The sequence below is a fragment of the Fundulus heteroclitus genome, chromosome 10, assembly GCF_011125445.2.
Source record: "Fundulus heteroclitus isolate FHET01 chromosome 10, MU-UCD_Fhet_4.1, whole genome shotgun sequence".
In the NCBI taxonomy this organism is placed as follows: domain Eukaryota; kingdom Metazoa; phylum Chordata; class Actinopteri; order Cyprinodontiformes; family Fundulidae; genus Fundulus; species Fundulus heteroclitus.
Genome location: NC_046370.1, coordinates 24,738,616 through 24,752,624, shown reverse-complemented (window position 1 = coordinate 24,752,624; position 14,009 = coordinate 24,738,616). Strand labels below are relative to the sequence as shown.

At 40.6% G+C, this 14,009-nt stretch overlaps 1 protein-coding gene across 1 annotated transcript in view; it reads left to right on the top strand.

Moving 5' to 3' along the window:
* The window catches only part of ryr2a (ryanodine receptor 2a (cardiac)), a 597,233-nt gene that overhangs the window by 76,386 nt on the left and 506,838 nt on the right, over positions 1-14,009 (top strand). The window contains exons 3-5 of the mRNA XM_036142377.1: positions 3,010-3,114; positions 7,432-7,506; positions 8,082-8,160. Coding sequence (XP_035998270.1) covers positions 3,010-3,114; positions 7,432-7,506; positions 8,082-8,160 — 259 coding nt within the window. The remainder of the gene's footprint in view (positions 1-3,009; positions 3,115-7,431; positions 7,507-8,081; positions 8,161-14,009) is intronic.

Sequence of the window (14,009 nt, the reverse complement as noted above, 5' to 3'; positions counted from 1 at the left end):
ATTTTCTGATTGCTGTACCACGGGTATATTTTGAATTTAAGTTATCTCCTAAATAATGTCTAGCAGTAGGAGTAAGTCTTTTCAGCTGGTCCCTTGTTCATGGGTCACCACAGCAAGTCATTATAACTTCCACACAGACTTATCAGAGTTATACCGGATGCACTTTGGGACGCGAAGGACCTCCTAAATGAAGTGTAAAAGCGTAATATTTACATATTTTGGATGAAATGCTCTTTCAGGATTTATTGCTGTGTCTGTGCTCAGTGGGCCATGACCAACCACTGACTGGGTATATGTTGCTGGTACAGCGAAAACAGATGGCTGGTGGCTTGCACTTGAGTGCACCTGAGCTCAAGTGCGATCCACTAGAATTGACTCCTGGATAAGTGTCGAGACATTTTCAGAAAGAACTGAGCAAAAGTCTGTTTGCCTCCAATTTAAGCCTGTTTGCTGTTGCTTGTACACTTTTTTCTACCACATCTCTTCCTTCCCTTTGCCTCTCTGTTAATGTACTTGGACACAGAGCTCTGTGAACAGCCAGCCTCCTTAGCAATTAACTTGTCTGTCTTGCCCTCCTTGTGTAAGGTGTCAATGGTCGACTTTTTGACAACTGTAAAGTCAGCAGTCTTCCCCATGCTTGTGCAGCATACAGAACTAGACTGAGAGACCATTTAAATGCCTCTGCAGGTGTTTTGAGTTAATTAGCTGATTAGAGTGTGGCACCAGGGGTCCGTTCCTCGTACGTTGCTTAAAACATCCGAGATCAAATGAGACATCCAAGATAATTTCCTCCGGCTAATCATGATCCGGCTAATTGGGTTCTTCGAACACACCTGTTGTTTATGATTAGTATGGCTGGATTGAGTTATCAGAGATAATTGCGCATTCATGCGTTTGTTTAAAAGGGGAAATGTATCGTTAGTAGAAACAATGATCAGCAGCGCTGCTATTGGCTGTTCAGCATGGCCATAGAACGCCCACAGTTTCTCCCAAGCAGAACACGAGCTCTTAATGGAAGGTTATGCCGAATTTGAGTCATTAATTAAAACACCTCAAAATCTGTTAAAGCCAGGAGAGAGGGCTGGCAAAAAGTAGCAGAGAAATTAATGCGTAAATACTGTCCATGGTAGATGTTTCTATCACTTGCTACAGTATGAATTTTTGCATTTTAATAATCTCATATTTACTTTGTTCTTTTATATCAGAGCCTCCACGGGACCCACTAGAACATGGGGACAAGTAAAAGGGAAATACAAGAATATTCTACAAAATGGTAGCCTTTAATTATTATACTTTATTTTAAAAAGGCACTTGTTATGTCAAGAGATCCAATATCAGTGTCATTCCTTACACTGGAAGTAAAGGACGCGTGCAAACTGGGAATTTTAACAAAAAAATTTTTTATGCATACAAAATGAAGTTCTTCCTTTTCCAAGTCATCCACAGTTTACACGGTAAAACTGTATTGCTCCATGTCTAATCCGTCCATAGTTTTTTCTAATACAATATACGGCTCGACAGGAAGCAAGCTTTATAAAGTAAAACTAAACTTCACAATAAAATGGCCTGAACAAATCTTCTTACTGAATATGATAAAAATAAAAAGCAAACCATCATACAAATAACTTAAATATTTTCTATTTATGGCTCTAACACCACTTTTTCCTCTTTAAAAGCCACTGTTAAATGATGTGCTTGTCTGTTTATAACAGCCACCAAGAAAAATGTCTCTACAATTACACTGTCGCGCTGCGCTAAAGGATGCTGTCTATTGCGCAATACGCGATTAATTCGAAAAACACTGCAAATTATTCTTGCACCTTCCGCAGCAGGTTGCGGTCGTAAAAATGGACATGGCTACGATAGACTTCCCTATCTCCTCCGCTTATACAGCTGCAATCTAATCCTGTTTACATTAAATAAGCCTGCTCGCGAGCAGGTTTAAGCTGGCGCACATGTTGCTATGACAACAAGTGCAGGATGTCTTTCGAAGAACCAAACAATCCAAGATCATGCTAAATCGTCAATAATCAAATCCAGCTAACTGAGTTAGCGATGTACGAAGAACGGACCCCAAGTGTCTTCAATATTGGACCTTTTCACAATATTCAGATTTTCTGACTCACTGAATTCGGGGTTTTCATTTGTTGTCAGTTATAATCATCAACATTAAAAGAAATAAACACTTGAAATATATCAGTCTGTGTAATGAATGAATATATTATGCAAGATTCACTTTTTGAATGTAATTATTGAAATAACAATCAACTTTTTCATGATATTCTAATTATATGTCCAGCACCTGTATATTTATTAAAAAAAAGATGGGGGAATACTGTCTGTGTCTGCCTGTATATATTATGTACATCCTGTCACAAAAAAAGTTCACCCCAGTAACACGTGATGATAGTATAGAGATTCTTGATTCTATCCACATGAGGCTTTCTCTGAAAACAGCACATTTTACGTACACAGAGAGGCTTGAATTTGGGAATACTGTTTGAATAAATGTAAGTTAGATACAAATCAGGCATGGTACAACAAATGTAAAAATAAATAGAACAAAACACAATAAAGTACACAAAAATGAACTCATATGTGAAAAAAGAAAGCCATAGTTGCGTAGGAAGATCTTAAATGTTTAAATACTTGGTTGATGGTCACACTCCAACAATTCTGTGCAGATCTGCTGCAGAGCAAAGTCAAAGGGGAACAGGACAAACCAGGGTAACTGTCACTAAATGTTGACATTGGGCCTGGGATCCTCCACGTCTAATGGGGCTCAATGCACATTTTATGAGAGTGAGCAATTTTAATGTTCCTGCAGGCAAAAGCAGGTGGTTATTGAAAATCGTCCAGATTCCTTGGACATGAACAGTCTGGCAGGTCCGGATGATCTGACTTATAGATTTTGACCTGTGCGGTAAAAGAATGCAAACTGAGCTACTGGCTATTTTCTGACCTTCTCAAGAAACATCTATCCTCCAACTTGGGTCCTTCTACTTACAGAATGTACCTCCAGATCTATCCATCTGTACCTTTGTGCTGGAGCAGTCACTATCTGTACGAGCCCTCCAGGAGATGCTGGCCAACACAGAAGAGAAGACTGAAGGGGTAAGTGTGGAGACACACACTAAAGGGGAAGTCCGGTCAACAAGGAACAATCAGTGGATCATTAGCTATAACTAAAACTAATACGTTTGTGGTGATTTAATGAATTTAGCGTTAATCAATAAGAAAGTAAAAGCATAAATCGTTGTCTGGATTACTGTGTACAGGGGCGGCCATTATTGCCCAAATATGGGCAAAAATGGCCGCCTGACATCACATCCTGTGACGTAACATTGCGGTGAGCCGAGGGCAGTTCTCCGCGCTTTACAAGCTAATTCAATAGGAATTGTTGCACACACCTGCGATCAACAACAATTATTTCAGATTTCGAGATGACTTCACCATTGAAATTGGTGAGAGCTATTGTTAAAGTGACAATGCCCACGGACACTCAGCAAAAACTTTCCAAGTTGATTGGATGAAGTGACACATAGGACTCGCCAACCAAAGGTTGGTTTTAGCCAATCACAGTATCAAATGAAAATGAAAGTAGCAGGTGCCATGAGAAACCACAACAAGTTTAAACTGGTCAAGGCCCTTCATATTGTTCTTCTTTCAAAGAATAAATCTTGGATTCTGACTAAAGAGATGTGATAGCAGCAGCTACGTGTGTGTCCTCCCGCGCTGTCATGTTTGTTTTGGTTCGGCTGTGGGCTCAGCAGCTCTTGTTTTTGTTACAGCTGTATGTCCCATCTTAAACCAAAATACTAGAATGTGATTGGCCCAAACCATTTTTGGTTTGTGCTCAAACGACTGAGATAGGAACAGGACAAGATGGATTCTCTTGTAGTGTATGCACAAATACCAAATTTTAATTTGGAAAAAGTACAAGAATATCCCCTAAAGTTAGATTTATCTTTGGCATATTGAGTGGTTTCACCTAAAGCAGCTTTAAAATTCAATATGGCTGTCTTACATATCAAAAACAAAAACATGGATTTATCTTATTGAATCTTTTACGCACATTACTAGTCAGCTTGGGGATATTGCCACACTGTTTGAAAGTTGACTATGCAGGGAAATAGTTTTTACAAGTATTATTCACTTGTACCGCTAATAGTAGTTACACTCGGAGATCATGACAATTACTGCTATGAAAAAAGTTGCTGTGAAATGTTATGGGAATATTCCAATGTGGCTTTGTGTGCTTTAAATAACTAATAATACCTGGAACCCCAAGGAAATAATTAATTTTCTTTTTTACATTTTAGCAGGATGATTAGCCTAAAGCGTCATTAAAGTGTTGAAGACCCAGTCTATGTCTAACATAATATTTTAGCGGATTAAAACTTGTTCATCTTTTTGGATTTTTCTACTAACATGAGAAATCCATCTGGATTTTGAACCAGCAGGGATACTTTTGATACTGGATTTTGAACCAACAGGGTACCACGGATTAGGAACCACTGATTTTGATCAAATCATATGAATTTGTTGATGACCCAGTTATTAACAAAATAAGGGTTTTTATCCATCTGTTGAGCAATTACACATTTTTAGTTATTTATAATGTTTATCAACAAAAAAAAAGAAAGAAAGCTTGGACTCCTGCACATTACTTAGCCCGCCTTGGTTGCGGGTGAGTGCAGCAGATACTATGCGGGACATATGGAAGGATAAAACCACACTCCGGTCACTCCTCATAATAACTGGCCTTTTCGGGGAACTCGAGTGGAACAAACAAGCTGCATTCGCTTGGCTCATCAACAAGCCGCTTCCACCCAGACCACCATTCAGAAGCTCCCCAGTTCCCCGTCGTCTCTGTCACCAACCTCTATGATTCACAGCTTGCCACATGTGTAAGACCTGTTCGGAAGACCACTCCTCCTCCAGCCAAAGCTCTTCATCTCACAGAGTCTCATCGGTGGGATTTTCTATGGGGACAGAGAAGACATATTTCCCCTTTCACCTGCTTCTGTTCCACCTTCCGCCCCCCAAGAGAACATTTCTGTGCCTGTCCATTCCAAGGTAGACGCCGCAGTTTCTGTTCCTGTTGCCTCGGGTTCGGCTGCCGCCTTGGGTTCAGTCTGCACTTCAAAGTCCTGTGTGGAGGGCATCCAGGTGGATCTGCCTCAAGTCTGCTCTCCTGTGTCATGCGTGGAAGGGGTCCAGGTGGATCCGCCGCCTCCAATCTCCTCTCCAGTGTCCTGAGAGGAGGGGGTCCAGGTGGATCCACCTCCAGTCTGGTCTCCAGTGTCCTGCGTGGTATGTGTGGCAGAGCACGTTGCTCTCAGACTGCAGGTCTACTGGTGGTTCCTAGAGTCTCTAAAAGTAGAATGGGAGGAAGATCCTTTAGCTATCAGGCTCCTCTCCTGTGAAACCAACTTCCAGTTTTGGTCCGTGTTAGAAACCATGGATGTCAAGAAAGTTTATGTTGTTTGCTCTAACAGTGTTGACCTGGGACCTTAAAGTCAGTATCGGACATATACTGCTATAGACCTGAGTGTAAGACATGACAGTACGATAATCTTAACTTTGATGCACAGTTAAAATCTGTGATTCGGTCCAGCTTTTTCAAACTGAGACAGCTGACTAAAGATTTTAATCTATGATTTATTACACTTTACTTAGATTCCTGCACAGCACTCTACTCTGGATTTAACAATACTCTAGTTGCTTGAATGCAGCTGCTCCAAAACACTGCTGCTCTTCTTTTAACTGGTACCAGAAATTGAGGGCACATTCTTCCAGTTTTAGTAGTCATTCATTGGCTACTGGTCCACATTCGGATTGATTTTAAAATTCTGTTATTTGTTTTAAATATCTTCATGTCCTTGGCGTGCTTAATTTGCACGCTCCCTCTCGTTTGCTCAGGTCAACAGATAAGTTTTTATTAGTCGTCCGAAAAACAAAGGGTAAAAACAGAGTGTGTTTCAGGGCAGTAAAACTTTTTTAAAGTAGCAGGCCGCACACTATCAAGTAGGAGGGTGCACTTATGCCGGTGCCCGAGCCCCGGAGGGGAGAATTTTGAAAAATAGACTCTCCCTGATATGTTTTGGAAGCTTTCAAGACAGGTGATTATTTAAACAATAAAGTCAGAGTGCATGTTTCAAATTCAATAAAAGGCAAAAAATGTGAATGATCAATTCTTCAAAAACATTTCTTTTTTATCATTATTCTTAAAACATTATTTTTTCACATGATGTTATCATCATGTTTTAACAAGGTAAGGTAATCTCCATTTGCATAAAAGTTGTTTAATTTGAATTACTAGCACCACATAAAACAGATCAGATTAGGTGAGGTCTATTCATCTTATTATTATTCACAGTTCTGTTCTAAAAACGATCGTAACATTTCTTCACGAACAAAGTCGAATTTTTATAATAAAAATACAGGGTTGGAATTTGAAATTGAATTCACATGTTGAATTTATTTCAGTCATATTGCTCTTTCAAAATCTCTTATCTCAGTTTAATTTCACTTGCCCTCATCACACACACATGATATCATATCATCGGCGAGGATTCTAGAGACGAACACAAAATGCATCCCCTGAAAAACTTTGATAATTTGCTTCTGTAATATTATATTTTATTATATGTAATATTATAGATTTTTCAGAATAAAAAGCTAACAGATGTGCATAATCAAAAAATATCAGAAATACAATTATAGAGCATTCAGTATTGTAAGAAAGCCCACGCTGTTTCTGGATAAATACATTATTGTATGAGTTAAGTTCTGTTCCGTTTTATGCCTCTTTTCTTGTAAGTTTGAAATGTCCCATGCTTCTGAATGCACCATAGCTTTCTGACGCTCGTGAATGCATCACACTGGTCTATGAACGCGGTGCTGTGCACGTTTGATCTTCCGCTTAAAAAGCTGTGCAGTTTCAAAACTCACGTCGGCTCTCACGGTTTTATTGCACTTTTCGGCATAACACTGGTCTGTGTTTTGATTGGAAAAGTAGCATCTCGGTTGGAACAAGGAACCCAATCACTCGTTAATGTTGCTCTCAGTGGAGACAGATGCTAAGGTGATTTTTGGGATGTATAATCGGGGAAAAGTAGGCGGCGGCAGGAGCTGCTATAGACGGCGATTTGCCGCCGTTGACCGGCTACTTTTGACTGCCCTGGTGTTTTATACAAGTCACGTTAGCTTGTTCAAAGGATATTACAAGGACAGTATGCCTTTATAGGACTGGTACGGTAAAGTGAACTGGTACTGTGTTAATGGATTTTATTTCAAAATATCAACTTTTCTAAAGCAAAAACTTAACATATTGCATTCTCTGCATGTAAACCTTGTACAAGCCACTGTAATTTGCTGCACACTTTTATCTGTCTTTATTTGTCTGTCTGCTTGTGTCTCTCCCAGATGGCCCAGGGTGGTGGACATCGCACTTTGCTGTATGGGCACGCTGTTTTACTACGACACTCGTACAGTGGAATGGTTAGTAAAACCACTGCTGTGCAACAAGAATGGCCTAAACTGGCAGAGGCAGACTCCAGTTAAATGTAATGCAAGAACCTCATCACCGGAAGACCATAACAGTCATCTTTAATCACATTATTTCCCCTTTTGTCTTCTGTATTTCTCTCTTTTGTCAGAAACGCTTGATGCAATTCTGCTTTGCCATTCTGAAACCAGTCTTGGTGTTTATTTGGAGAGTGTTGCTTAAAAGCTGACAAGCACCTGCTCCCAAAATAATCAGCTACTCTCATGGACAGGCTAAATTATCTATTTGTTCATAACAAGAAGTATATTTGCAGGGGAAAATGTTAGGCCTTCAAACTTGAGCTGTCAAATATGTCGGTGAAAGGATAATAAGCAGGGTCTGAGTGAAGTTACCCTCAGATCAACAGCTAGATAGTTGAAACTGGGACACACTTTTGTGTTCCAACAGAAATTCACACAATTTCAAATTTGCCTTTACACAGTTTTGTCATTTGTTGTATGATTACCTTTCATTATTGTAGCTTCCTAACTGGTCAAAAATTGTTTTTGTTTTGTGTTCCTCATTTTAGTTCTTGTGCTGTCTGTCCACCTCCCGTTCATCCACAGACAAACTGGCTTTTGACGTGGGATTGCAGGAGGATACCACAGGTAAGGGTTGGATGGACTGATAGATGCATGGAAGGACAGATGGATTAATAGAACACATCAGTAAACAGAGTTTTCCAAATGCCACATCTGACAGATGTTTTGAAACAGTATCACAGATGATTTCGACTTTTAAATTGGTATGTCATTTCAGAAAAAAGCAAGCACATTTTTAGTATCTAATGCCATGATTGGTTAAATGTGCCAGTTTAATAATGCATTTCTCTTTTAGTGAAGACTAGGTCAGATTTCCAAGTTTTACGAGAATAGAAAAGTCACTAGAACTAAGTAATTCTGTGTGGAAAAGTAGAGGCTCTCTTTCTAATCCTGACCTCAAAATCCAATTTGGCTCTCTGTCATATGAGCATAGTTGTAGCTGCAGTGGAAAACCCCAACATGACAACTTTGTGTGAAAGGTTTAGTGAAATGCAAATTGTCAGTGAGAATGTTACTACAGTTTTGAAAGTATAAGATGCAGAGGGATGCAATGTTGTTGGTTTATATTGTTAGCCTGCTTACTGACAATATAAACCAAAAAAATAATAAATCTCCCTGATTTATAAACTCAGTGGCACAAGTTGGTTGTGATGGTCCTACAAGATTGCAGTTCTAAATTAGTAGGTCGATGTATTGCAACAGAGGTTGCCATCCTGGTTCACTGCCATCGATTTCAGTTTTGACTGGAAGTTTTCAAAGCTGTCTCAAATACACCTCTCTTTTGTTTTAGCCAAACAATTAAATACAAAAATCTCAGTGGCACTTCTGCGTAATATTAACAGTACAGCACTTTGAGAACCACAGGTATACACATTAGAAAAGCTAATAATAAGCTAGCTAGATCATTCTAGACAATGCACTATTTTCTGTTGTACATTCTTTGTGGCCAGAAAAACCTCTTCCAAAAATCTCTTTGATAGATTCCAAAATCCATCCACACTTCCAACTGACTGCTGCGAAAAACCCAGAGTGCAATTACTGCCTTCGACTTACCATCAATTTGCCTTTCTTTTATACTTTAAGAAGTACTAGGACTGCACCAAATATTTGCACAATATGTGAGTGGCATGGATTTTTTTTTTGCAATATCAATATATTGCATACACTAAAACTGCAATAACTAAAATTTGTGATATGTTCTGCAACCCTAGTAACAAACAAACACCTAATAGCATCATTAAATTGCTCCGGCTATCTCCTCAGTTCCACCATTAGAGGACACTGTTTTTTAGTCAGGGTGCTATGGGATATAGAAACTATACTTTTTGTAAAGTTATGCAGTAAATAACTAACAGAAATATTTAGCTTGTCATAAGAGTAATGCTTGGACCTAAATATTTAGCTAGTATACAAATTCACTTGCCAATAAGCAGAAGTGAACTACCAAAACAAAAACTGGGTCTTCCTATCCTCTAAGTAAACTCATGCTGCTGGAAAGATTGAATTGCCACAGAGCCATCACAACCAGCTGCAATATTGTGATGCAATTCAGTTTTGCAAGCAGCAGGAGAATTGCAAGCAGCAATTCAGTTTTGCAAGCAGCAGGAGTTTATACTCACAAGACCCAACTCTGTTTTGGTAGTCCACTTCTGCTTATCAGAAAGTGAATTCTCATATTAACTAAATAAACAAAAGCATTTCATTTCCAAACTAAACATTGATTTTGCAAGCAGATTTGCAAGTCAAAATATTGACTTCCAAATTAAATATTTTTTTAATTTTATTTTCCAAATTAAACATTTAATTTCCAAATTAAATATTTACCTCAAACCTAAATATTTGGTTAGCAAGCAAACTTATCGCTAGCTACATATATAGATCAGATCTCAATGCTTAGCTCATATGTAAATTAACTTGCTGATAAGCGGTAGTGGACTACCAAAACCAAATCTGGGTCTTGCGTACCTCTATATAGACTCTTGTGATGACGAGACTGAATCGCTTCAGTCATCGCCCAGTCCTTCTCCTCTCGACATGTTCAACAATCCAGCTGAAAACATGAGCCATTTTAACATCAACACAGACGTTTACTCAATGATCTACAGTAGGCAGTCCCTGTTTTGGATTGCCTGTTCCCCGTGAAAACTGTCCCTGGAATATCCCCGATTTTAGCGTTGTATGCATTAGAATCCACTGTTGTGTGCAACAACAGCTATTTTGGTAGCTCAAGAATCAAGAATATTTTGTCACCGCTGCGAAATTTGTCTTTGGCTACTCCAGTTAACATTAAAGTTCACATTACACATAATGCAGGCAAAATACCTGACAAACAAACAGGCAATGAACAACGCTTACTCTTTTTTTGTCGTGCTCAGGAAAGTCACAGATAACACATAATGAGGTAGTAGGGTGCTTATTGAACAATACTGATTTGAGGCTTTGTTTATAGCAATACGCATTTAGAAATTCATGGATGATAGTGTGCAAGTAGGCAGTAACATTAAGGTGATTGTAATGTATGACGGGCTAGTTACAGTGGGGGTGATTTAAAAGCATTGGACTGCAGTCTACTATTAGGAGGCGACTGCCCTCACAGCTCTTGGGAAGAAGCTGTTTCTAAGCTTATTTGTTTTCGCTTTAAGGCTTCTGAATCTGGGTGGGTATGAGTAGTGGAGATGCATCTGGCCCTTCTTTGGACTTGTTCTGCATAAATTGAGTCTAGATCCTGCAGTCGGCATCCCACAATCCACTGCGCTGTTTTCACCACCCATTCTAGGTCCTTCCTCTCCTGGACTGTGCAGCTCCCATACTATACAGTTATGCTGATACATAAAACACTCTCTATGGTAGCTCTGTAGAAGTTCTTTAGCAGTTTAGTGGAAAGTGCAGACCCTTTCAGTTTCCTGAGGAAGAAGAGCCATTGTTGGGCCTTCTTCACCAGGTGGGATGTGTTCGCAGTCCAAGAGAGGTCTGAGGAGATGTGGATGCCCAGGAATCTAATGCTGTCCACACGCTCCACCACCTTCCCCTGTATGTAGAGAGGAGCGTGTTCAGTCCTCCTTGACCTCCTGTAATCTATTATTACCTCCTTGGTCTTACTGGTGTTCAGTATCAGGTTGCTCCTGGAGCACCACTGTGTGATATTGCTGACCTCATCCCTGTAGTGGGACTCATCTTTATTGGAGATGAGACCCACTACAATGGTGTCGTCTGCAAACTTCACCACTGTGTTTGTGGGGTGGGTAGCAGAACAGTCCTGGGTCAAAAGGGTGAAGAGAGCAGGGCTGAGGGTACAATCCTGCGGCTTTCCTGTCTTGAGGATCTCTGGAGCAGATGTGTGTTTCCCTGTCCTCACCACCTGGGGCCTGTAGGTGAGGAAGCCACTGATCCAGGAGCAGAGAGGTGTGGATAATCCCATGATGTGGATCTTCAGAACCAGCATGTCTGGTAGCACGGTTTTGAATGCTGAGCTGAAGTCCATGAAGAGCACCTTAACATAGGTGTTGGTCTGCTGCAGATGAGTCAGAGCTGAGTGCAGTGCTAACAAGACAGCGTCCTCTGTGGAGCTATTCTCCCTGTAGGCAAACTGCAGGCTGTACAGGCCAGCAGGGATGGCGTCCTTGATGTATTTTAGGAAGATCTTCGCAAAGAGCTTCATGATGACGGAGGTCAAAGCGATGGGACAATAGCCAATGAGGCAGGTGATGACTGGTTTCTTGGGGACAGGCACAATAATGGAGAATTTCAATCTAAACAGCAAGGGATCTTATGCTGGCCAGAGTGAGGCTTAGAAGTGTTAGTCTGTATGGATTAGCTTTTAGCCAAGTCAGCCGGCCTGCCCGACAGCCTCACCATCCCCATTCTTTGCTTACCCCGTTTCCTGGTGTCACCCTTCCAAACTGAGTAGTCCAAATAATAAAAAAAATTAGAATGAAATATCAAAGTATCAACCAGTCATCTTAAAAAGTCCTGAAAGAAAAATGTCTCAAATCTACTCACTTGGTTTCAATTTGGATCGTGAGGAGATTGGCAGGGGGTAAACCATTAGGTTAAAGATCATTCCAACCAAATGGAGACACTGACAACCACTTAACTGAGTAACTCAAAACATTTATATGCCAAAAGAATGTTAACAATTTCCATAAAAATCGAAAATTGCACGGACAACTTAAATTCAGTTTGTTCACTTTTCACATTTCTTTCATAGCAATACCATCCTATACAAGTGTCCACAGGTACCCTAAATAAGGCAGTCCATTTTAGCCAAGTGCACCGTCCATCACTTTTCCTTGAGTTGGTATTTAAATTGAACTCCAGTAACTCTGATGCATCAAGATGTTTTTTTTTTTGTTTGGTGTCAGATCTGACCCAATAAAAGTAGAAACAAAAAATGGTTTGAGATCTCAAAAAAAAGTAGGGATCCGCAGAACAAGATGAGAAATCCTTTTCTATCCTACCACCCACCAAGGAACCAGGTGGCCTTCACATATGGAACGTCATGCATCAACGCCTCCGGTGGCTTCTAGTCCAGTCCACAGAAGAACCACTCAGGCAGTAACAGCAGGTTCTGCAGACGTGTCAAAAAAAACAGCCTGCACACAATTGTGCAAAGCAATTACTTCAATATAAAACAAATAATGTAAAACCCTAAACCAAACGTTTTTTTCACATTTGTACAGAAAACAAGAAAATAACACAAAACAAAGTAAAATGATCAGGTTTTCCTTCATTGTCTGTCATCATGGCCAATAATTAATATTTGTATTAAGACCTTGTGAGGGGTCTAAAGTAACACCACGCAACATGGCACAGCCAGCTTGCAAATGTATTTCTTTTTTCTAGGTTAGCACATGTGGTTGTGTTAGCCTATTTCTTACTGTGCTAATGCTTAACAATCCATGAGCAACGAACAAAATCACCATGTCCTGACTGGTTTACATCTGGAAAAAAAAAAGTATCCCATCCACAGATTCACAAAACTCACCAGGATATTCTTCAACAGAAGCACTCTGTTGTCTTACTTAACCAGTTATACGACCGAACTCCCACAACATCTCTTGCCTTGCTCCGTGCAGACAAATAACCTGACTCAAGCCAGACGCATTTCGCTCCGCCTAGCTCCACTCACATACATCTGGGACACCGCCATAGGGATTGCCTTCATTGAAGGCTGGGCCTTATCAAAAATTCTTGCATATGATTGGATAAGCCACTTGTCTGTCATCTTTATCGACGTGCTATTTCAACCACTCACACCGAAGCTAACCCGTGACGCTGATGAGAGCGACGCAGGAAATATTTTTTTTATGTGTTTGCGGCTCTAGTGGCACGCGTTTTATTGACAGTGAGCTGACAGGAAGAGGGGGAAAGACAGGCGGCAAAGCGCCGCGGGTCAGAGTCGATCCCGGGCCGACCGCGTTGAGGACTAAAGGCCTCCTAACATGGTTCGCGCTAACCGCTAACCGCTCCAGGGCGCGCCCCGAAAAACAAAAATGGCCAAATCCGGTCGGGTGAAGGACAAAAACATGGTTTCCACCAACAAAAGCCTTCAGAGCCGTTCTCTGATGTTCTTTTAATGAAACAATATTAGGTAGATTGGACAACACGGAAAAAATAGCAGCATCAATGACGAGCCGCCATTGCTATCAAAACAGTCTCACGTCATGGTCGCGTCTCCACTACGTCACATCTAATTCCAGCCCTGCGGCCTGATTGGCCAGACCATAAAATTGGTTGGAGAAATCACTTTCTATGGCCGATGTCCCAGATGTATGTGAGTGGAGCTAGGCGGAGCAACATACGTCTGGCATGAGTCAGGTTAGCAGACAAATGCCGTGAAAGAAAAACGCGCTAGCTCTGAGCAGGGAGGAGCTCCGTGACACGCTTCTGAACAGGTGCGATGCATTCACAGTGCA